Here is a 26,252-nt window from a genome sequence, read left to right as displayed (position 1 = left end):
CTGTAGAGTGAGTCCAAGGGTGGGGAGGCTGACTGTAGAGTGAGTCCAGGGGTGGGGAGTCTGACTGTAGAGTCAGTCCAGGGGTGGGGAGTCTGACTGTAGAGTCAGTCCAGGGGTGGGGAGTCTGACTGTAGAGTCAGTCCAGGGGTGGGGAGTCTGACTGTAGAGTCAGTCCAGGGGTGGGGAGTCCGACTGTAGAGTGAGTCCAGGGGTGGGGAGCCCGACTGTAGAGTGAGTCCAGGGGTGGGGAGACTGACTGTAGAGTCAGTCCAGGGGTGGGGAGTCTGACTGTAGAGTCAGTCCAGGGGTGGGGAGTCCGACTGTAGAGTGAGTCCAGGGGTGGGGAGTCTGACTGTAGAGTGAGTCCAGGGGTGGGGAGTCTGACTGTAGAGTCAGTCCAGGGGTGGGGAGTCTGACTGTAGAGTCAGTCCAGGGGTGGGGAGTCTGACTGTAGAGTCAGTCCAGGGGTGGGGAGTCTGACTGCAGTCAGTCCAGGGGTGGGGATTCTGACTGTAGAGTCAGTCCAGGGGTGGGGAGTCTGACTGCAGTCAGTCCAGGGGTGGGGAGTCTGACTGTAGAGTGAGTCCAGGGGTGGGGAGTCTGACTGTAGAGTGAGTCCAGGGGTGGGGAGTCTGACTGTAGAGTCAGTCCAGAGGTGGGGAGTCTGACTGCAGTCAGTCCAGGGGTGGGGAGTCTGACTGCAGTCAGTCCAGGGGTGGGGAGACTGACTGCAGATTTAGCTGAAGCAGAGCTACAGAACTGGTTTGACAGCGGAAACAGTGGCTCCAGTCAGACTTGCAGTGGGGAGTTAGGAGTCTGCAGAGTCCGACCAAGAGCAGTGTCATCAGTCCTCGGCAGTGACACGGCCGTTAGGCACTGTTTATTTGACAGGGAAGAATCAGATATCAGAAAGAGAACATACTTAATGGACACACCAATGAGGACATGGGGATAAGCTGCTGATTAACACAGAGAATAAAACACTCTCTTACAGAGCTACAGTGGCTGGTGTTTCAAACTGATTAAAAACTAGAGTGCTTTCTGCCACTGGCTAGTTTGTAATTGTTGTCTAGTCCAACAGCAGCCTTTATCACCAAGCAGATCAAATATAAGATGTTTCTTGTTCTGAGAAATGGAAGTGAAGATATTCTGAATGTGATGATTGATCTCAAACGCATCCTGAAGAGTTTTTCCATTAAGTCTGTAACCTGACTTCCTCCGTTGCCAGTAAGCACACAGAATGCTTAATTTACATACAGCTTTGTTGGAACAAAAACAAATCTAAATGGAAATATTTGTCTTGTCACGTTGCTTCACTATTTCCTCCTCCTGGTACCATTCATTATCAATGTACAGAAATGAATGCCAGTGCAATACTTAATCATAGCAGAAGGTATTTAAGCCTATTATACTGCACATTTACTGTAATATTCAACAAATCATGTCAAAGAATCATAGGGCTGGATTTTAAGGAGAAGGGTGGGTTGAGGGTGGGGGGGGGGGGGGGGGGGACTCCAAAGTGGTCGGGAAACCCGGCCTTCCGGGTTTCCCGCAGGCCCTGACGATTTTAACAGCAGGGCCTGATTTGCATACGAGGCCTCGGTTTCCGGCCCGCAGATAGCCAGAGTGAGAGGCTGGCTGTGGGCGGGTAGACCTGCGGCACTAAGCCACACAGAGGAGGGAGGGAGGGAATTACATGGGGGCTGGGGTGGGGGCCGGTCGGGGATCGGGCCGGGCTGTTAATAGGATCGGGGGGGGGGGGTGGGGGGGGGGAGTGAGCAGGGATTGGGGTGGTGAAGAGAAGATCGTGGCCAGTCACCGGAGGGTAGTGGCCAGCCTCAGTACCATCGGTGGGTGGGCGGGGGTGGGAGACCTGGGGGGTGATCGGAGGCCTCGTGACCTAGGCAGGGACCCTGGATCCAGGAGGTAGGTGTAAAGTCACTTACCTCCTGGATCCAGCAGTCCCCACCTTACTGTAACTGCTGGGTTTTACAAAGTGCGGAAAACCCGTCCACATGCAGTTAAAAACAAAAATGGAGGTTAAAAAAGAGGCTTCCAGCTTCATTATAATATTTAAAGTGACATCTCGCCTCCTGGGAGCGGGTTGCCTGCCCGCCTCTGTTAAAACCGGAAGTGAGCGGTTTGGAGGCCGGTTCAGGTCAGAATCCCATCTTTAACAATTTAACTACCCCCACACTCCAAACCCATCCATTCTTTTAGGTTAAAATTCGCCCCATAGTATTTTACAGCACAGAAGGGGACCATTCGGCCCATCGTGCCTGTGCCAGCTCTTTGAAAGAGCTCCAATTAGTCCCACCCAAGGAGCATGGGAGGAGTGGACAGGAATAAATGAGCTGTCGGTGGCCGACACAAAGCCTGTGCCCCACAGCAGCCCTGCTCGGTGACCCATACAGAGCCAGAGATGCGGGCCAGTCCAGACAGCCATCACAGCATCAGGCATGGCGCTAGAAGTTGCTGGACTGTCTCGTGACCCAGCAGAAGGAGATAAAGAGCCAGCTCCATTCCAGGAGACACTCAGTGACAGGTGCCTCCGCTAGTATGAAAGACTCCACTGGCTGCACCTGTGCAATCGTGTTTGACTGCATCAGGTGGCACCTGCCAGGTCAGCCAGTCTGTAGTGCACCAATCCATAGGTCAGGTTACTAATGTCTGGTTTACCAGGGTTTTGCAACTTGGGCTCTGCATGGGTTGGAATGAAACAACTGGGTGGCATGGATGTGGTGGTGCCTGGAGTCAGCTCCTTTATCTGTGTCTATTCTTGCCATGCCTCTGCTACTAAATATTCCCTCAGTGTCCTGCATTAGCCAGCCACCGTGCTTACTTATCCTACTAGAATAGCACCTAGAATGAGCACTAGATTAGGTGGTAGGAGATACGCATCATACATAGTCACGAAGGGGAACCACTAGGCAAAGAAGCAAAACAGTCCAAGATTCATACTGGACATCTGGTGTACTACATTTACTGTACATTGGGCTGCCCTCAAAAGTTTGTCACCATCCTCCGCCTGCTTCACGACGACATGCAAGCCGTGATCCTGGCCAATGGTTCCACCACAGACCTCATTCACGTATGAACCGGGGTCAAACACGGCTGTGTCATCGCACCAACGCTCTTCTCGATCTTCCTTGCTGCAATGCTCCATCTCACCCTCAGTAAGCTCCCCGCTGGAGTGGAGCTAATTTACAGAACAAATGGGAAACTGTTCGACCTCCGTCGCCTCCAGTCCAGATCCAAGGTTGTCCCATCCTCTATCATCGAATTACAGTATGCAGACGACGCTTGCGTCTGCGCTCACTCGGAGATTGCACTCCAAACCATCGTCAACACCTTCACTGAAGTGTACGAGAGCATGGGCCTTACACTAAACATCCGGAAAACAAAGGTCCTCTACCAACCTGCCCCCGCCACACAGTACTGCCCCACGATTATCAAAATTCACGATAAGGCCTTGGACAACGTGGACCACTTTCCATACCTCGGGAGCCTACTGTCAACAAGGGCAGACGTTGACGACGAAGTCCAACACCGCCTTCAGTGTGCCAGTGCAGCCTTCGGTCACCTGAGGAAGAGAGTGTTTGAAGACCAGGACCTCAAACCCGGCACTAAGCTCATGGTCTACAGAGCAGCAGTGATACCCACCCTGCTGTATGCCTCAGAGACATGGGCCATATACAGCAGGTGCCTCAAAGCATTGGAGAGATACCACCAACGCTGCCTCCGCAAGATCCTGCATATCCATTGGCAGGACAGGCGCACCAACGTCAGTGTTCTTGCTCAGGTCAAAGCTTTGACCACGCTCAATCAGCACCGATGGACGGGTCACATTGTCCGCATGCCCGATACGAGGCTCCCAAAACAAGCGCTCTACTCGGAGCTCCAGCACGGTAAGACAGCTCCAGGTGGGCAGAGGAAATGCTTCAAGGACACCCTCAAAGCCTCCTTGAAAAAGTGTAACATCCCCACCGACACCTGGGAATCCCTGGCTCAAGACCGCACAAAGTGGAGGAGAAGCATCCGGGAAGGCGCCGAACACCTCAAGTCTCTTCGCCGGGAGCAAGCGGAAGCCAAGCGCAGGCAGCGCAAGGAGCGCACGTCAACCCAAGCACCCCACCCACCCGTCCCTTCAACCACCGTCTGCCCCACCTGTGACAGAGTCTGTAGGTCCCACATTGGACTCATCAGTCACCTGCAAACTCATTTCTAATGTGGAAGCAAGTCATCCTCAGTTCCGAGGGACTGCCTAAGAAGAAGACATTGTGCATCTAGCATTACAGTTATACTGTATCTACAGTACTACATTCACATTGAGCATCTACAGTGCCAGGTTGATAGTCTGAATCAATTATATTAAATTTACACTGTATCTATAGTTCTACATTCATGCTGTGTATCTGCACCACTAAATTTATATATTAGACCTACAATGCTAGATTCAGACTGTGCATTTTCAGTAACAGATTGACACTGTAGAGGTGCAGTACTGAATTTACACTGTGAAAGAAAGATTTATATTTTTAAAGCGCCTTTCATGACCTCAGAACGTTCCAAAGCGCTTTACAGCCAATGAAGTATTTTTGGAGTGTAGTCACTGTTGTAATGTAGGAAACGCAGCAGCCAATTTGCGCAGAGCAAGCTTCCACAAACAGCAATGTGATAATGATCAGATAATCTGTTTTTGTGATATTGATTGAGGGATAAATATTGGCCAGGACACCGGGGATAACTCTTCTTCGAAATAGTGCCATGGGAGCTTGTACGTCCACCTGAGAGTGTAGACAGGGCCTCGGTTTAACGTCTCATCCAAAAGACGGCACCTCTGACAATGCAGCACTCCCTCAGTACTGCATTGGAGTGTCAGCCTAGATTTTTGTGCTCATGTCTCTGGAGTGGGACTTGAACCCACAACCTTCTGACTCAGAGTGTTACCAACTGAGCCACAGCTGACACTACAGACCTAGATTCCCACTGTGTATTTACAGAACTAGATTCCCACTGTGTATTTACAGACCTAGATTCCCACTGTGTATTTACAGACCTAGATTCCCACTGTGTATTTGCAGACCTAGATTCCCACTGTGTATTTACAGACCTAGATTCCCACTGTGTATTTACAGACCTAGATTCCCACTGTGTATTTACAGACCTAGATTCCCACTGTGTATTTACAGACCTAGATTCCCACTGTGTATTTGCAGACCTAGATTCCCACTGTGTATTTACAGACCTAGATTCCCACTGTGTATTTACAGACCTAGATTCCCACTGTGTATTTACAGACCTAGATTCCCACTGTGTATTTACAGACCTAGATTCCCACTGTGTATTTACAGACCTAGATTCCCACTGTGTATTTACAGACCTAGATTCCCACTGTGTATTTACAGAACTAGATTCCCACTGTGTATTTACAGACCTAGATTCCCACTGTGTATTTACAGACCTAGATTCCCACTGTGTATTTACAGAACTAGATTCCCACTGTGTATTTACAGACCTAGATTCCCACTGTGTATTTACAGACCTAGATTCCCACTGTGTATTTACAGAACTAGATTCCCACTGTGTATTTACAGACCTAGATTCCCACTGTGTATTTACAGACCTAGATTCCCACTGTGTATTTACAGAACTAGATTCCCACTGTGTATTTACAGACCTAGATTCCCACTGTGTATTTACAGAACTAGATTCCCACTGTGTATTTACAGACCTAGATTCCCACTGTGTATTTACAGACCTAGATTCCCACTGTGTATTTACAGACCTAGATTCCCACTGTGTATTTACAGACCTAGATTCCCACTGTGTATTTACAGACCTAGATTCCCACTGTGTATTTACAGAACTAGATTCCCACTGTGTATTTACAGACCTAGATTCCCACTGTGTATTTACAGAACTAGATTCCCACTGTGTATTTACAGAACTAGATTCCCACTGTGTATTTACAGACCTAGATTTGCACTGTGCATCAACAGCTCGAGATTTCTGCTGTGAATTTACAGTACTGTACTAGGTTTACACTGTAGACACGGTACTAGATTCACACAGTGCATCTACAATACATCCAGTCACACTGTGGATTTACAGTACCAGATTCACACTACACCATTCGCTCTAGATTCGTGCAGTATATCTACAGTATTAGGTTTTATACTGTAGATCTACAGCAGTAGATTCAGGATGTGCACCTACTGTACTATGTTTGTTGATACTGTACAGTGACAGTGCGAGATTCACACTGTACTTCTACAGTGCTAGATTCAATGAAACCTTTACAGTGATAGATTTAGCACCACTCTGCACTGTCACAAGGCTGAGGTGAATATATTATCCTACACTTGGCAGCTCCTCCTTGTTCTTCCGACAGGTCGAGACCCTCGCTGGATGCCCCTGGCCTCTGATCATGGATAGGTACTGGTGGGGGTTTAGTAACAGGTGTCCAGGCCCCACCTTCATCTAGGGACAGAGTAAGGAATTGAGAAAAGAGAGTTTACAGGGGAAAATGGAGCAAAAGTAAAATTACTTTTGAAGTCAATGGACGGGATAATTGGTTGGAGTGTCGAATGGGCAGCCGATCTGTGACTGTCGGTTATCTGCCACTACAGAAAGTGAAAAGTAATCCAACTGAGTGCTGAGGGGAGAATCATGTCCTGGTAACTCTTTCCTTGTGGACCAAGCCTCAGTTACATTGATGTTATTGTCCGGTTTGAAAATTGGAGGAGGGAGTAAAAGGTCATGCAAAAAATAGAATGATGCCCAACTGGGTTTTAAAAGCCTTTAGACTGTAGGAGGGAGTTAACTGAAGGAGAACTTAAAGTGAGTCCTGAGAGAGTTACAATAGGAGACTTGGATTATTCACTTTTTCCATTGAAAGATCTCTTATTAAAGCTCAAATGGTTCGCAAAAATTCTGATTAGTTAAGTAAGTGCATCTTTAGTTACTTCCCCTTTGATTAACTTTTTCCAAGTTTTTTTTTGTTTAAAGAGCATTGTTGATCTCATTGGGGAACTCGCAGTAGAGTTACTGAACACAGAGTGTGAAGGAGTCGAATTAATATCAGCACCAATCCAGTAATTAACCCAGGGATGCTTCAGCAATTTAGCTGTGTACATGTTAACATTCATTACTCTGCACCATTAGGTTCAACATCTCCTCCGAGTCAGTTCTGCCACTGGAATCAGCAATGTTTACTTAAAGAGGTACTGGCTTCATGAAAGCACATTGGGCAAACCTTTTTTTATTTGTAGTCATGAGAGCACTCTGTTTTTATTCTGTTACAACAATGTCACATACAAGTGATGAAACAATGCATCCTCTGAAGTTCACATCATTCCATTTGTGCATTTGCGAAATGGAAAGGTGCATTTACTCACTAAGCCACCAGGGGGTGCTCTTTTCTATGATTCCATTTAGAATGTTAACTGTACACTTAAAGTGAATTTTACAATACAGTATTGAGCTAGCCACCTTCCTCTCCAGGTTAAAGCTGCTTTGTATCTATTTCTGAAATCAAAATATAAATTGTAATGATTTATTTCACTGCCTTTCAGTTGTTTGCCCTCACTTTTCAAGGTTCTATGTTACTTTCTCTCAGTCTCATCCAATTTCACGCTTACTCTGCCTCTTTATCGAACCAAATTACTTTCTGCTTTCTCTCCGGGTGAGATGGAATTAGATTTATGTTGGGTGACGGGGCTTAATTTACCCCTCGGCATTGGCAAGACTGCTGTGTAAGGTTATGACATATTCTGAGGCTGAACCAGACTGTTCGTAACATTGGTGTCCTATTTGACCCTGAGCTGAGCTTATCCGAGACATCACCATGACCGCCTACTTCCACCCGTCTCTGCCCCCGCCTCAGCTCGACCACGCCTTTGTTACCTCTAGACTCGACTATTCCAATGTTCTCCTGGTCGGCCTCCCACATTCCACCCTACGTAAACTTGAGGTCATCCAAAACTCGGTTGCCCGTGTCCTAACTCGCACCAAGTCCCGTTCACCCATCACCCCTGCGCTCGCTGACCTACATTGGCTCCTGGTTAAGCAATGCCTCGATTTCGAAATTCTCATCCTTGTTTTCAAATCCCTCCATGGCCTCGCCCCTTCCCCATCTCTCTAATCTCCTCCAGCCCCACAAGCCTATGAGATCTCTGCGCTCCTTCAATTCTGGCCTCTTGCGCACCCTGATTTTCATCATTCCACCATTGGTTAACAACGGGATAAACACAAAGAGATGGTGTTCCTTTAAAGACTTTACTGATGACATAAGGACACTGCATACGTGACCTCTCCCCATACAACAAAAAACTTCCAAGCAGTTAAAACATCCCCTCAGCACTTCCGCACCCTGCTTTTTATCTCTGATTTTTGTTATTCAGCACCCTTGCTAGTTTGTTACATTTGGACAACGGCCACTGATGTTTCATTGCAGTACTGGCTGGCATAGTAAGTAAAATACTGTACCTTTACTCCCTACTGGCTCAAAGCACTGCAAGATGGCTAAGTGCAAGTGAGAAGGAGAAGATAAAGGGACTGGCTAATGAAAGAGTTTGCATTTATGTGGCACCTTTCATGACCTCAGGACGTCCCAAAGCGCTTTACAACCAATTAAGTACTTTTGAAATGTAGTCACTGTTGTAATATTGGGAAATGTGGCACAGCAAGATCCACAAACAGCAAGGTGATAACGACCAGATAATCTGTTTTAGTGTTGTTAGTTGAGAGAGAAATATTGGCCAGGACACCAGGGGAATCCCGCTGCTCTTCTTCAAATAGTGCTGTGGGATCTTCTACATCCACTATGAGAGGGCAGCACTCCCTCAGTACTGCACTGGAGTGTCATTATTATGTGCGTAAGTCTCTGGACTCTGGGACTGTGAAACCACAACCTTCTGACTCAGAGGCGAGAGTGTGCTACCCACTGAGCTACAGCTGACAATGAAGTGATTTAAAATACTAGGCTTTTGCTTCCAATGACCTGGGTTGGGTTGGGTTGAGTCCAGGCCAGGCCAAACAGGTAAAAGCCTCCTCTCTGTGCCGAATGTAACGGGTTCTAAGTGAAATGCGTTTGTGCAGTCCCAGCCAAGTTCCTGCTGCACTACGCTTGCATCAGAAAACGTTTCGTAATTCAGCAATATAATGGAAAGCTGGTGTACGAAATGGAAGAACGTATACTGGTGCAGTAGTGTGAGGCAGTGTGTTCTTCTGAGCTTGAGGTCAAATATTAAATGCGCCCTCCCTGAACAAGTATGCGCCTTCCCCAAGAAAAGATATTCCTGTTTCTGAGAATCTGCAAGCAGCTTCTTAGAGACCCGCCATGTAAGGTCAACCAACTAGAACTTATCTGCTCAGATGACCTATGTAATGGGTCAATCACTGACTGGCAGGCACTGAGGTGAGGGTTGAACTGGCATGCATTTTGGTCACAGATGCCGATCTTGGTGTTTGAACACAAGCCAAAGATGCAGCAGCAGCAGGAGTGCAGCACAATAGTGGAGCAGTGCACGAGGTGTAGTGGGTGGAACAGTGGTGCAATGCATGAATCAGTGATAAGGGTAATGCAGTAGATGGAGTATATTTCGATTTTCAAAAGGCCTTCGATAAGGTACCACATAGTAGACTCATGACTAAAATCAGAGCATGTGGAGTCAGGGGACAAGGAGCAGAATGGATAGTTAGCTGGCTACAAAACAGGAAACAGAGAGTAGGGTTTAACGGTAGTTACTCAGGCTGGCAAAAGGTGGCAAGTGGTGTTCCACAAGGATCGGTGCTGGGATCACTGTTGTTCACTACTTACATAAATGATTCTGACTCGCGAATCGGAAGTGCAATTTCAAAATTTGCGGACAACACCAAATTGGGGTGGTGGTGTAGTTAATACTGAGGAAGACTGCGACAAAATACAGGGCAACATTAATAAGCTTGCAGAATGGGCATGTAATTGGCAAATGAATTTCAATATAGGTAAATATGAGGTGGTGCATCTTGGTCGGAAGAATAAGGAGGTCACATACTCCTTGGAAAATAAGAGTCTAAATGGAGTAGAGGAGCAAAGGGTTCTAGGGATACAGATTCGCAAATCACTAAAAGTAGCGATGCAGGTTAATAAGGCCATATAAAGAGCAAACAAAGCACTGGGGTTCATTTCTAGAGGGACAGAATTGAAAAGCAGAGAAGTTATGTTAAACTTGTATAGAACCTTGGTCAGACCACACTTAAGAGTACTGCACACAGTTCTAATCTCCATATTATAAAAAGGATATAGAGTCACTGAAGAAAGTGCAAAATAAGATTTACAAGGGTGATACCAGAACTGAGGGGTTATACCTATGAGGAAAGATTGAACAGGCTGGGGCTGTTTTCTCTAGAAAAGAGAAATCTGCGGGGTGACCTGGCAGCGGTCTTTATGAATATGAAAGGGTTTGATAGAGTAGACATAGAGAAGAACTTTCCACTTGTGGGGGAGACCAGAACTAGGGGCCGTATATATAATATAGTCACTAATAAATCCAATAGGGAATTCAGGAAAAACTTCTTTGCCCAGAGAGTGGTTAGAATGTGGAACTCGCTACCACAAGTAGTTGAGGTCGAATAGCATAGATACATTTAAATGGTAGCTAGATAAACACATGAAGGAGAAAGTAATAGAAGGTTATGTTGATAGGGTTAGATGAAGAGAGGTGGGAGGAGGCATGTGTGGAGCATAAACACAGGCATTGACCTGTTGGGCCGAATGGCCTGTTTCTGTGCTGTACACTCTATGTAATTCTATGTAAAGTGTATGAAGCGCAGTGTGTAGGGGCAGTGGCATAGTGTGTTCGCCAGGAGCAAGTGGAAGCCAAGCGCAGGCAGCGCAAGGAGCGCACGTCCACCCAAGCACCCCACCCACCCGCCCCTTCAACCACCGTCTGCCCCACCTGTGACAGAGGCTGTAGGTCCCACATTGGACTCATCAGTCACCTGCGAACTCATTTTTAGTGTGGAAGCAAGTCATCCTCGGTTCCGAGGGACTGCCTAAGAAGAGAAGAGTGCACGATGTACTGTGAGCTTTGCCTGTTTTGGTTGTTCTTTATTTACTGTATAATAGGAGGCAGAAGCAATGCCAGGATTCAGGCAGCATCAGAGCAGGATCCTTATTTGATAGCTCGGTGTCAATGCGTCATAGAATAATAATGGCACAGAAGGAGGCCATTTGGCCCATCGAATCCGTGCCGGCTCTCTGTAGAGCAATCCAGTCAGTCCCATTCCCCCACTCTATCCCTGTAGCCCTGCAAGCTTATCTCCCTCAAGTGCCTATCCAGTCTCCCCTTGAAAACATTGAGTGTCTCCGCTTCCACCACTTCCATCGGCAGCGAGCTCCAGGTCATCACCACTCACTGCGTAAAAAAGTTTTTCCTCACATCCCCCTGTATCTCTTACCCAAAACCTTAAATCTGTGTCCCCTAGTCCTTGTACCATCAACTTGTGGGAACAGCCTTTCCCCGTCTAGCCTATCCAAACCCGTCATAATCTTGTACACCTCTATCAAATCACCCCTCAACCTCCTTTGCTCGAATGAAAACAAATCCAGCTTCTCCAACCGGTCCTTGTAGCTAAGATCCCCCATCCCCGGAACCATTCTGGTAAATCTCCTCTGCACCCTCTCAAGGGCTTCCTAAAGTGTGGTGACCAGAACTGGATGCAATACTCCAGTTGTGGCCTAACCAGCACTTTATAAAGGTTCTGCATAACTTCTCTACTTTTGTACTCAATACCTCTATTTATGAAACCCAAGATCACTATGCTTTGCTAACCACTTTCTCAATATGTCCTGCCACCTTCAGGGACCTATGCACATTAACTCCCAGGTCCCTCTGTCCCTGCACACTCTTTAAAACTGTGCCATTAAGTGTAAGTTGCCTCTCCCTGTTCCTTCTACCACAAATGCATCGCCTCACACTTCTCTGTATTAAATTCCATCTGCCACATGTCTGCTTATTCTGCTAGCTTTTCTATGTCCTGTTGCAATCGATTGGTATCAACCTCACTGTTTGCCACACCCCCAAGTTTGGTGTCATCGGCAAATTTAGAAATTCTACTCTAAATTTCAATATCCAGGTCATTTTATATATGTCAAAAAAAGCAGTGGCCCCCAGCACTGACCCTTGGGGAACACTAATGTCTACCATCCTCCAGTCTGAAAAACAGCCATTTACCACAACTCGCTGTTTTCTATCCTTAAGCCAATTCCTTATCCAAGCTGCCACTGACCCACCTATTCCATGAGCCTCAATTTTGTTAACCAGCCTTCTATGTGGTACTTTGTCAAATGCCTTCTGAAATCCCATGTAGACAACATCCATTGCATTCCCTTCATCGATCCTCCCTGTTACTTCATCAAAAAATTCAATTAGATTAGTCAAACATGATCTGCCTTTTACAAATCCATGTTGGCTCTCCTTGATTAGCTTAAACCTCTCCAAGTGCCTGTTAATTTTTTCCTTGATTATTGTTTCTAAAACTTTACCCACCACTGATGGTAAACTGACCGGCCTGTAGTTACTAGGATTGTCCTTATACCCTTTCTTGAACAATAGTGTCACCGTTGCCACTTTCCAATCCTCCGGCACCTCCCCCGCATCTAGGGAAGATTGGAAAATTATGGCAAGCCCTTCCGCTACCTCCTCCCCCAATTCCCTTAGCAACCTGGGATGCAAGCCATCTGGACCAGGCAAGTATTACAACTACAGTCATTTTAAGGTTACACAAGTGAAGGAGTCTGATTCACATTTGTGGAAAGAGTCAGTGGGACAGGGAATTCTTCAAGTAATACATCCAGCTTAGCAAATTGTTAGGAGTTCACATAGGGCAGGGTTGTTGGAATCTCATCCCTTTCAGTAACTGGCAGTATATAATGAATTAGAAAAAACAGATTTCTCAAGTCCAGTCACAGTCCATTAGATCAGTTATTAGTCATTACCGATTGTATCCAGCATGTGGGATGAATATAGAAATAGATCTGATTTTCATTCAAATGTAATATATACAATTTAATTTTGAAGGAGTTTTTTTGATGGTATTCATTCTTAAAAGAAACGTTTAAATTGCAGGCTAGTGGGGCAGCGTATTAGTAAAGTAATGGGTAGTGCTATATAAGAGTAGGTTATAGGTTAATGCACCAGGTTACCCACCTGGTGAACTACCAACCTGGATCACACTATTAGGGAAGTTACGAAGAAAAAACAAGCCACTTCCCGAAAAGATGGAAGAAGTTTTAGGCACGCTCATCCTCCATAGCTCAAATTAAATTAGAAGGAAGCAAGGCCTAGAAGTGGGAACAGAAGGAAATAAGGCAGAAGCCCAGAAATGGGAATGAGACTGTGAGTCGAGGGCCTGGAGATGGGAATGAGATTGTGAGTCAAGGGCCTGGAGATGGGAATGAGATTGTGAGTCAAGGGCCTGGAGATGGGAATGAGATTGTGAGTCGAGGGCCTGGAGATGGGAATGAGATTGTGAGTCGAGGGCCTGGAGATGGGAATGAGATTGTGAGTCGAGGGCCTGGAGATGGGAATGAGATTGTGAGTCAAGTACCTCGAGATGGGAATGAGATTGTGAGTCAAGGGCCTGGAGATGGGAATGAGATTGTGAGTCGAGGGCCTGGAGATGGGAATGAGATTGTGAGTCAAGGGCCTGCAGATGGGAATGAGATTGTGAGTCAAGGGCCTGGAGATGGGAATGAGATTGTGAGTCGAGGGCCTGGAGATGGGAATGAGATTGTGAGTCGAGGGCCTGGAGATGGGAATGAGATTGTGATGCCTGGAGATGGGAATGAGATTGTGAGTCGAGGGCCTTGAGATGGGAATGAGATTGTGAGTCGAGGGCCTGGAGATGGGAATGAGATTGTGAGTCAAGGGCCTGGAGATGGGAATGAGATTGTGATGCCTGGAGATGGGAATGAGATTGTGAGTCAAGGGCCTGGAGATGGGAATGAGGTTGTGATGCCTGGAGATGGGAATGAGATTGTGAGTCAAGGGCCTGGAGATGGGAATGAGATTGTGAGTCAAGGGCCTGGAGATGGGAATGAGATTGTGATGCCTGGAGATGGGAATGAGATTGTGAGTCAAGGGCCTGGAGATGGGAATGAGATTGTGAGTCAAGGGCCTGGAGATGGGAATGAGATTGTGAGTCAAGGGCCTGGAGATGGGAATGAGATTGTGATGCCTGGAGATGGGAATGAGATTGTGAGTCAAGGGCCTGGAGATGGGAATGAGATTGTGATGCCTGGAGATGGGAATGAGATTGTGAGTCAAGGGCCTGGACATGGGAAGTGAGAATTGTGATGCCTGGAGATGGGAATGAGATTGTGAGTCGAGGGCCTGGAGATAGGAATGAGATTGTGATGCCTGGAGATGGGAATGAGATTGTGAGTCAAGGGCCTTGAGATGGGAATGAGATTGTGAGTCAAGGGCCTGGAGATGGGAATGAGATTGTGAGTCAAGGGCCTGGAGATGGGAATGTGATTGTGAGTCGAGGGCCTGGAGATAGGAATGAGATTGTGATGCCTGGAGATGGGAATGAGATTGTGAGTCAAGGGCCTGGAGATGGGAATGAGATTGTGAGTCAAGGGCCTGGAGATGGGAATGAGATTGTGAGTCAAGGGCCTGGAGATGGGAATGAGATTGTGAGTCAAGGGCCTGGAGATGGGAATGAGATTGTGAGTCGAGGGCCTGGAGATGGGAATGAGATTGTGAGTCAAGGGCCTGGAGATGGGAATGAGATTGTGAGTCAAGGGCCTGGAGATGGGAATGAGATTGTGATGCCTGGAGATGGGAATGAGATTGTGAGTCAAGGGCCTGGAGATGGGAAGGGAGAATTGTGATGCCTGGAGATGGGAATGAGATTGTGAGTCGAGGGCCTGGAGATAGGAATGAGATTGTGATGCCTGGAGATGGGAATGAGGTTGTGAGTCGAGGGCCTTGAGATGGGAATGAGATTGTGAGTCGAGGGCCTTGAGATGGGAATGAGATTGTGAGTCAAGGGCCTGGAGATGGGAATGAGATTGTGAGTCAAGGGCCTGGAGATGGGAATGAGATTGTGATGCCTGGAGATGGAAGCGAAAGTGTGAAGCAGAGGCCGAGAGATGGCAAAGGTAGGAATGAGGCATAAACCCAGAAAGGAGGGGTCAACACAGAAAAATAAAGCGATATCATTGTCATGAACACATGACAAATATTACAGGAATACAAGGAAATGATCTCGAAAGTACAAGAAAAACTGAAATATACAGGGATAGACCGAGCACCATCTGGGAACACTGTTCTATTATTCATTGATTAACAGTTGAAATTTCCAGCTATACAGCTAGTGAGAGGAATAAATCAAACAAAATAGCAGGGAAAGGGAATGTTTTACATTTCACTGAGTGCCTCATCTGGTTAGTTCTTCACTTAAAGTTTCTTACTTTACAATATTAACTATTTATATATTAATATCAACAGAGGATCTTTGATGTTGAACATAATACTACAATATCAGAACTAACAGACTGGAAATATCCACATGCAGCTCTTTACTGGAAGAGGAGGGTAGTAGGAAGAAGGGTAGTAGGGAAAAACCGGGGAACTACAGGCCAGTGAGCCTAACATCAGTGGTAGGAAAATTATTGGAAAAAATTCTGAGGGACAAAATTTGTCTCCACTTGGAGAGACAAGGATTAATCAGGGATAGTCAACATGGCTTTGTCAAGGGAAGATCATTTCTGACTAATTTGATTGAATTTTTTGAGGGGGTGACTAGGTGTGTGGATGAGGGTAACGCAGTGGATGTGGTATACATGGATTTCAGTAAGGCCTTCGATAAAGTCCCGCACTGGAGACTGGTCAAGAAGGTAAGAGCCCATGGAATCCAGGGTGCCTTGGCACATTGGATACAAAACTGGCTTAGTGGCAGAAGGCAGAGGGTGATGGTGGAAGGTTGTTTTTGTGACTGGAAGCCTGTGGCCAGTGGGGTACCACAGGGATCGGTGCTGGGTCCCTTGCTGTTTGTGGTCTACATTAATGACTTGGATATGAATGTAAAAGGTATGATCAGTAAGTTCGCAGATGATACAAAAATTGGTAGGGTGGTAAATAGCGAGGAGGGTAGCCTCAGTCTGCAGGACGATATAGATGGGTTGGTCAGATGGGCGGAACAGTGGCAAATGGAATTTAACCCGGGAAAGTGCGAGGTGATACACTTTGGGGGGACTAACAAGGCAAGGGAATACACAATGAATGGAAAGACCCTAGGCAAAACGGAGGGTCAGAGGGATCTGGGTGTGCAAGTACACAGATCCCTGAAGGCGGCGGAACAGGTGGATAAGGTGGTAAAAAAGGCATATGGGATACTTGCCTTCATTAGCCGAGGCATTGAATATAAGAGCAAGGAGGTTATGATGGAGCTGTATAAAACACTGGTTAGGCCACAGCTGGAATACTGTGTGCAGTTCTGGTCGCCACACTACAGGAAGGATGTGATCGCGTTAGAGAGGGTGCAGAGGAGGTTCACCAGGATGTTACCAGGGCTGGAGCGCTTCAGCTATGAAGAGAGACTGGGCAGATTGGGTTTGTTTTCCTTGGAGCAGAGGAGGCTGAGGGGGGACATGATTGAGGTGTACAAAATTATGAGGGGCATAGATAGGGTGGATGCTGAGGAGCTTTTTCCCTTAGTAGAGGGGTCAATAACTAGGGGGCATAGATTCAAGGTAAAGGGCGGGAGGTTCAGGGGGGATTTGAGAAAGAACTTTTTCACCCAGAGGGTGGTTGGAGTCTGGAACTCATTGCCTGAAAGGGTTGTGGAGGCAGAAACCCTCACAACATTTAAGAAGCATTTGGATGAGCACTTGAAATGCCATAGCATACAAGGCTACGGGCCAAATGCTGGAATATGGGATTAGATTAGACAGGGCTTGATGGCCGGCGCGGACACGATGGGCCGAAGGGCCTCTATCCGTGCTGTATTACTCTATGACTCTATGAGGACAGCGCTCTGCTAAGGAAGTGATTCACTTCATCATCGTGGTAATGGCTCAGGGCTTTGAGGTAGCCGAGAATGCAGGGAGGGATTCGTCTTAAAGGGGCACTGCCTTGATGAAAAAGAGCTTGCCATATACTTCACTTTGGGGAGGAAGGATGAGCAGTGAAACCATACACCACTCTCATTACAAGAATGGCGTACACAAGCTTCAGATGGCTTCTGATGTCATTCGTGCCATGTGTTTGTAAAAAAAAATTTTTGAAATGAACAAAGACCATTTTGTGAATACGACATACTTTCAAAAGGGCACTTAAACCACACACCAACTGATGGCTTCTGGTGAGCAAGTTGTGCAGACTATCTTTGTACTAACATTTGGTTCAAGGTGTAGACCGGAGGGTAAGTGGGAAAAGTGAGCTGCGCTCTCTGTATCCAAGATGCATTGACAGAGAGTGACTAGACCTTCAGCTTCCATTTGCTCCCTGGGAGACAGTGCCTACCCAATTGCATCTAGCTCAAAGATTCAGCAGCAATTCAAAACTTATGAGTAAAAATGTCCAGGCAACTGTATCCTAACACGCCAAGATTCAATGCAACTGGTGAGTCAATATGCTGACATCCAAAGCCACTTTTCTGCCTTAACCATATAAATCACGCCACAAACCACTTAGGGTGTAATGTGAGACATCATAATGGGCGTGTTGACAATTCATTAAAGCTCCCAGCTCAAATATTCAGCATGCTGTTTAGATCTGAACCAAGTTTATATAAGAGTTGACAATTAGAAATTGGAAAGCATTTTTAATCTGTGTGGTGTCTATAAAGAGACTCAGTGCTGGAACTACGCAGATAGGATGGAATATAGGAACTAGAATAGGCCATTCAGCCTCTTGAGCCTGTTCCGCCATTCAGTTACATCATTGCTGATCTGTACTTCAACTCCAATTGCCTGCCTTTGCTCCATATCCCTTGATACCCTTACCTAATAAAAATCTGTCAATCTCAGTCTTCAACTGACCTAGCAACCACAGCCTATTGGGGGAGAGAATTCCAGATTTCCAATTTGCTTTGGGAGAAATGTGCTTCCTGATTTCACCCCTGACTGGCCTAGCTCTAGTTATAAGATTGTGCCCATTTGTTCTGGTTTCCCCACCAGAGGAAATAGCTTCTCTGCATCTATCCTATTGAATTCTTTTATCATTTTAAACATCTCAATTAGCAGGCTTAAAAGTGGATAAATCCCCAGGCCCAGATGAGATGTATCCCAGGCTGCTGTGTGAGGCAAAGGAGGAGATTGCAGGGGCTCTGACAAAATTTTTCAGAACCTCTCTGGCCACAGGGGAGGTGCCAGAGGACTGGAGGACAGCTAACATAGTACCATTATTCAAAAAGGGTAGTAGGGATAAACCAGGGAATTACAGGCCAGTGAGCCGAACATCAGTGGTAGGGAAATTATTGGAAAAAATTCTGAGGGACAGAATTAGTCTCCACTTGGAGAGGCAAGGACTAATCAAGGATAGTCAGCATGGCTTTGTCAGGGGGCGATCATGTCTAACCAATTTGATTGAATTTTTCGAGGGGGTGACTAGGTGTGTGGATGAGGGTAGTGCAGTTGATGTAGTCTACATGGACTTCAGTAAGGCTTTTGACAAAGTCCCGCATGGGAGACTGGTCAAGAAGATAAGAGCCCATGGGATCCAGGGCAATTTGGCACATTGGATCCAAAATTGGCTTAGTGGCAGGAGGCAGAGGGTGATGGTCGAAGGTTGTTTTTGTGACTGGAAGCTTGTGTCCAGTGGTGTACCGCAGGGATCGGTGCTGGGTCCTTTGCTGTTTGTAGTGTACAGTAATGATTTAGATATGAATGTAGGAGGTATGATCAGTAAGTTCGCAGATGACACGAAAATTGGTGAAGTGGTAAATAGCGAGGAGGGAAGCCTCAGGCTACAGGACGATATAGATGGGTTGGTTAGATGGGCAGAACAGTGGCAAATGGAATTTAACCCTGAAAAGTGTGAGGTGATGTATTTTAGGAGGACTAACAAGGCAAGGGAATACATAATGAATGGTAGGACCCTAGGAAGGACAGAGGATCAGAAGGACCTTGGTGTGCATGTACATAGATCTCTGAAGGCAGCAGGACAGGTAGATAAGGTGATTAAAAAGGCATATGGGATACTTGCCTTCATTAGCCGAGGCATAGAATATAAGAGCAGGGAGGTTATGATGGAGCTGTACAAAACGCTAGTTAGGCCACAGCTGGAATACTGTGTGCAGTTCTGGTCGCTACACTATAGGAAGGGTGTGATTGCATTGGAGAGGGTGCAGAGGAGAGGATGTTACCTGGGTTGGAGTGCTTCAGCTATGGAGACTGTACAGGCTGGGGTTGTTTTCCTTAGAGCAGAGAAGGCTGAGGGGTGACCTGACTGAGGTGTACAAAATTATGAGGGGCATAGATAGGGTAGATAGAAAGGAACTTTTCCCCTTAGTAGAGGGGTCAACGACCAGGGGGCATAGATTCAAGGTAAGGGGCAGGAGGTTTAGAGGGGATTTGAGGAAAAACTTTTTCACCCAGAGGGTGGTTGGAATCTGGAACTCACTGCCTGAAAGGGTGGTAGAGGCAGGAACCCTCACAACATTCAAGAAGCATTTAGATGAGCACTTGAAACGCCATAGCATACAAGGCTACGGACCCAGTGCTGGAAAATGGGATTAGAATATACAGGGCTTGATGGCCAGCGCGGACACGACGGGCCTCTTTCTGTGCTGTATAACTCTATGACTCTATGAGATCACGCCTTAACCTTCTAAACTCAAGGGAATACAAACCAAGTGTATACAAGCTGGGCTCTTAGGTTTTTCAATCATAACGTTAGCAGTAACCTATTCATTTTAATGGGTCAGTGTTAGGATCAGGAAACTTAGGTTGATGTCACGAAGATAAGTACTGATGAAGTAACCACTTGGTCGACGCACCACATCCTTCCATAGTTATCATTGATCCCTCTCATCCAATTGCCTCTTGAATGGTCCAGAGGTTTTGCCTCTAGTACCCGATCCAGACGGCCATTTTGGGTATCAAGCACTCAGTGTGAAGGAATGTTCTTGATATCAGTCCTGAAGTTGCCTTTTATCAGTATGCACATTTGTCCCTTTATGTCTTGAGTCATGGTTTAACTTTAAATACTGCTCAGATTAACCTTTTCTATTCAATTTAGTATCCTACTGGGACTACAAGGTCCCCTCCCGTTTTCCTCCTTTCATGCGGAGTACTGCATAGTGCACACACACTGTAGAAGGTAACGCTGGGTATATCATATGTTTGAGAGACATATACCATTTTTGACCAGTTGACATATGCCAGCTAAGATGGAGATGAACACCAGCCTGCTATCACTAGAATATGTTATATAATATCTATCATAAGCTACGGTATATCTAACAGGGAAAGAAACACATACAACTGATATGAAGTTTCCATTAATATATGTCGCCACTTGAAGCCTAGGATTCCCGTTCAAGGTTATGAAGCTGTCATGGAAAAGTATAATGCATCTGAAACTCCATTTCATTGAAACTCATTATCAATTAAATGCGTACACTCACCTCTATTACATCTGCTCCTGCCTGAAGCCCTGCCGAGCGCTCAAAACTCCCCGTGCGTTTCAAATATTGATATCTGAAAAAAAATTCAGAAACCAAGATTGTAAGGTAGCTTATATCAAGGAATCCTCTGTACTTGAAACCCTCTTTGAAGGGTCCTGCCTTTTAACTTCCTGAAACTCACAGGTTACATTTTAACTGGTTTCTGGTGGAAAAGATGTTGCTTACCTGATTGGCAACAGCAACTAACTTCATTTACAATAAATAGGTACAGATAGGTGAATAAGTAGGGGAGACTTTGGGTACTTCCCATCCATTCTGCATGTCCAAGGTGCAGAAGTTTAGATCTATGACTGTCCAGGTTGGTGTATGAGGATGTACTGTACAATATACACACACACACACACACACACTATATATAGTAATATACTGGGTACAGCATGCAAATGAGAAACATAATGGTATCAGTTGGTAGCACACTTGACTCTAAGTCAGAAGGTTGTAGGTTCAAGCCCTACTTCAGGACTTGAGCACCTTGGGATGTTTTACTACATTAAAGGCGTTGTATAAATTCAGGTTCTTTTTTTCTTATAAGCCATTTTTGATCCGAGCTTTTGACCACCTAAGATCGAGACAGATACCAGCTCTGCAACCACTAGAACTGTTCATCTTAACCTGAGATATTGGTTCCATTTCTGTTAATGAAATGCCCAGTTTTCACCATATAATACATGACATCTAAAGGAGCTTACACAGAGGATTATGGGGAGGGATGAACTTAAGATTGGTCTCCTTCCAATGCCAAGCCTGTATCCTGCCACTGCCCACCCCCCCATTCTTCAATCCTTTCCCACAATAATTGTGTATTCTTATACTCTTCCTAGTCACAGACAATGCTATCTTTATCTCACCAAGCAGCTCTGCTAGAAGGAAAGCTTTATCAATCTCTATTTTACCATTTAAAGCTGTTTCTTTGCTGAACTTAACTAAATAAGTTTTTCAGACAAGGGAAGTGACAATCCCTCAAAAAGAACCATCGGACTGTCGATCTGATCGAAAGTTTCCCACCATGTAGCAACTACACCTTAGAGGTAGGCTTCAGTGTGTAAAAAGTAACGGCGTGAACTATTAGTGGATACACACTGTCAAGTAGGGACATACTGATATGGTTTAATGCTATGATCATGTACAATAGAACACCATGAATTACATTGAAAGAGGGATATTGCAGCATAAATGGAGCCACTCTACTGATACTAGACTGACAAACCAGCCTGAAGCACCACAGTGGGTCAAAAGCTAGTAACTCACTAGCTTGAGTGACCCTCTCTGATACAATACCTGCACTCCATTGAAGACAGGTATTCTATTTTTTTTAAATTGGGAGCCTTGTTATCTGGCTTTGTCATTTCTGCTTTGTGGCTTATTACTCCTTTAGAAGTTGTGAAGAGCTATTGGGCAGACATTGTTGGCCTTACCAAGACCATCAGAGGAAGAGACATAAGAAAAAACAAAGGAAAATAGTGTCAATCAACCACCCAACTTAGACTTACGTCAATGCTCTGGACCTAAGTTCCAAATAGAACCATCTATCTTCATCATGATCCTGTGCCAAGCCAACATTTTCCTACTGGCATGCTAACCAGAGCTATTCTAGCTCCATACACCCGGCAATAGGTCGATCTCTTTTGAGTGTGTTCCTAATCAGATATTTTCTACCTTGATTCAGGCCCTACACCAAGCCTCCTCAATTTCCTCCCTAAATTATACTAATTCTAGGAACCAAGCTGTTAGAAGAACTATGGCAGGTCCAGGATTAGACCTTCTGTTTGCAATGGTTTGACATCTTTAGCATTAATCTCATTAGGTACATTTTAGTCTTCTTGATTTGTTTATGTCTTTTAGTCATTTCTTCATGGGGTTTTGAAACCAGACTTTTGTCCATTCTGAGAGCTAACTATGAGCATACACACAAGAATGATTCAGGCAGGAGGATTAATGTCTGGCAACAGGACTGAGGACAGCTTGAGCAATGTGCCAATACATCCTGGAAGAATTTCTTTACCAATCACCGGTGCACAATGAAACTCTCTTTCACTGTACACAGTGCATCTATAAACTAAAAACCTAGGCAACACTGGCTGACATCTCAGTGCTTTCATTATGTAAATACTCACTTGGGATTTGTGGGATAACATTATATTTCACAGCAATTGACCCAACTTTACACAAAGTGTGCTCTTCATTCAGGTCATTGAATTTAATATGCAGTACACAGAATGAATAATGGATCAGCTTGGTTTCACTGTGGTAGCCTTAAGGACAATTTAGCTGTAGCCTACAGGGTATGACTTATAATTCCCATCACAATGAATGATTCTGAAACAAGTCTCTAGATGGGAGCTGAAACAAGTCACTGTGTAATGTTAATGCAGTTCAAATGCCAAATTAGGTCTATGCACAGCAACATGTGATGTGTGGAGACCTTTAAAAGTCAATGGGAAAGTTTCTGATTTGAGAGAGAGTGAAGGGATACAGGCCATTCCTGGCTCTACGTTGGCACTTTGCTTTGATGTTTCAATGTGTTGCACCATATGTTTGAATCTGCAATTTGCTACATGATGAATTCTTAACTGCAGCATGTTGTCGATGAAGGCCAAGCAGTCACACACTGATTTTACAGCAACACTCTCCTAGGACTCAAAATCACAGAACTCCTCACCTCCCTCAATCTTTCCTTCCTCTGACAAACCTTAGACTTTTAAAAGCCTAGCTTTCTTTCAGCTGATTACTGCTGTTCAATTTAACCAATCTTTTTTACTCCTTTCGACTTCATTGCACTATGCACTTTCCCTTGGTTTGCCAGTTTAAACAAGCATCAACAGAGCAAGGGACCTGACTGCCAACTTAGCAGGAGAATGGTGCACAGAATGGGGAGACCTCAGAAAAGGGAAAGTGGGGGGGGGCTACTCATTTATTCCTCCTCTCCCCAAACCAAGCAGACAGAATAAAGTATTGGGCTTGGTTGTGCTGCCGTCCACAGTTAAATAGCCTGCTGGCATTCACTGTCTCGGCTCAGACATGAAGAAAGAACACTTGAGGGAGGTACTTGAAGGGGCAGTTGGTATCTGGGGAACAGTATCTCAGCATAAGAGCACAAGGCAGCGCCATCAGGAGAGGAGAGGAGGGGAGGAGACTAGTGGTAGGGAGGAGGAAAGAAATAAAAAGAAACAATTGAAAACATATTGAACATACAAGTGTAGCCAATTCATCAATCACTCTGACTTTGTCAATGTCCCTGCTCCAGCTCTAAATTGTTCTCCCTCTCACTACTCCCAATCATGCAGCAAATTGATATCCTCTTTACAGGCATGACTGCGGTGGATGATTCAATATTAATGAGTAAGTGGTACCTAAATACAGGGACACTGAGCAAAAACATAGGTTATTTTTAAGCTGGGTTTGAAGGCTGTGAAACCATTCTGGCAACTCAAATGTCTTTATCAAGTTTTCTCTAGCATCGCGTTGCTGAGATGCTCAAGCAAACAATCCACTGAAGTAAGCTGCTCTGACAGCCTCAGACCACGCAACACCCATTCCAGATGAACGGCGAATGATAGTCACTGAATGTGCAAACATGCCCCAGTGATCTGTCTGATACGCAAACTGTCCCTTTTCAGTTTCGATCACCTTTAAGATCACAAAGATAGATACCAGCCGACGGATAACACAAGAGAAATCGTTCCACATCGGAGTCTCGATAACTTACAATCAAAAAAACTCATCAGCTGTTACTGGAGGGGAGAAGATTGAATTGCATGATTGCACTGATGGAATTTTAATTGAACATAACATAAGAACATAAGAAATAGGAGCAGGAATAGGCCACTTGGCCCCTCGAGCCTGCTCTGCCATTCAATAAGATCATGGCTGATCTAGGGCTCAAAGCCACTTCCCAGCCCGCTCCCCATAACCCTTCACTCCCTTACCTTCCAAAAATGTGTCTATCTCCACTTTAAATGTATTTAATGACCCAGCCTCCACAGCTCTCTGGGGCAGAGAATTCCACAAATTTACGACCCTCTGAGAGAAGAAGTTCCTCCTCACCTCAGTTCTAAAAGGGCGACCCTTTATTCTGAGACTGTGCCCCCGAGTTCTAGATTTCCCCATGAGGGGAAACATCCTCTCTGCATCTGCCCTGTCGAGCCCCCTCAGTATCTTATATGTTTCGATAAGATCACCTCTCATTCTTCTAAATTCCAATGAGTATAGGCCCAGCCTGCTCAACCTTTCCTCATAAGTCAAACCCCTCACCTCTGGAATTAACCTAGTGAATCGTCTCTGAACTGCCTCCAATGCAAGTATATCCTTCCTTAAATAAGGAGACCAAAACTGTATGCAGTACTCAAAGTGTGGTCTCACCAATACCTTGTACAGTTGTAGCAGAACTTCCCTGCTTTTATACTCCAACCCCCTTGAAATAAAGGCCAACATTCCATTTGCCTTTTTGATTACTTGCTGTACCTGCATGCTAACTTTTTTGTGTTTCATGCACAAGGACCCCCAGGTCCCTCTGAACTGTAGCATTTTGTAATCTCTCTCCATTTAAATAATAGTTTGCTTTTTTATCTTTCCTGCCAAAGTGGATAACCTCGCACTTTCCCACATTATACTTCATCTGCCAAATGTTTGCCCACTCACCTAGCCTGTCTATATCCCTTTGCAGATTCTTTGAGTCCTCTGCACAACTTGCTTTCCCACCCATCTTTGTATCATCCTCAAACTTGGCTACATTACACTCAATCCCTTCATCCAAGTCATTAATGTAGATTGTAAATAGTTGGGGCCCCAGCACCGATCCTTGTGGCACTCCACTAGTTACCGTTTGCCAACCAGAAAATGACCCATTTATTCCGACTCTCTGCTTTCTGTTGGTTAGCCAATTCTCTATCCATGCTAATATATTACCCCCAACTCCGTGAGCTCTTATCTTATGCAGTAACCTTTTATGTGGCACCTTATCGAATGCCTTCTGGAAATCTAAATACACCACATCCACTGGCTCACCCTTGTCCACTCTACTTGTTACATCCTCAAAGAACTCCAGCAAATCTGTTAAACATGATTTACCTTTCCTAAAACCATGCTGACTCTGTTTGACTGCAGTATGTTTTTCTAAATGCCCTGCTACTATTTCCTTAATGAAGGACTCCAGCATTTTCCCAATGACAGATGTTAGGCTAACTGGTCTATAGTTTCCTGCTTTCTGTCTCCCTCCTTTCTTAAATAGGGGTGTTACATTTGCAGTTTTGCAATCCGCTGGGACCTCTCCAGAGTCCAGTGAATTTTGGTATATTGCAACCAATGCATCCACTATCTCTGCAGCCACTTCTTTTAAGACCCTGGGATGCAGGCCATCTGGTCCAGGGGACTTGTCGTCTTTTAGTCCCATTATTTTACCGAGTACTATTTCTTTGGTGATTGTGATTGTCTTTAGTTCCCCACTCCCTGTGGCCCCTTGATTATCCATTATTGAGATGTTGTTAGTGTCTTCTACAGTGAAGACAGATGCAAAATATTTGTTCAGAGTCTGCCATTTCCCCGTTCCCCATTATTAATTCCCCAGTCTC

General features: G+C 45.4%; 1 protein-coding gene across 3 annotated transcripts in view; it reads right to left on the bottom strand.

Moving 5' to 3' along the window:
- Nucleotides 1-26,252, bottom strand: part of LOC147106611 (N-acetyl-beta-glucosaminyl-glycoprotein 4-beta-N-acetylgalactosaminyltransferase 1-like) — a 950,756-nt gene that overhangs the window by 18,795 nt on the left and 905,709 nt on the right. For 2 of the 3 annotated variants that reach the window (XM_086007621.1, XM_086007623.1), the window contains exon 17: nucleotides 20,626-20,698. The exons of the other annotated variant lie outside the window; for it this stretch is intronic. In XM_086007621.1, coding sequence (XP_085863747.1) covers nucleotides 20,626-20,698 — 73 coding nt within the window. The remainder of the gene's footprint in view (nucleotides 1-20,625; nucleotides 20,699-26,252) is intronic. 3 annotated transcript variants of the gene reach the window in all.

This window comes from Somniosus microcephalus, chromosome 15, assembly GCF_052327205.1.
Source record: "Somniosus microcephalus isolate GS21.2 chromosome 15, FLI_Smic_1.0, whole genome shotgun sequence".
Lineage (NCBI taxonomy): Eukaryota > Metazoa > Chordata > Chondrichthyes > Squaliformes > Somniosidae > Somniosus > Somniosus microcephalus.
Note: the sequence above shows the minus strand (reverse complement) of the source record. Positions and strands in the feature narration are given on the sequence as shown.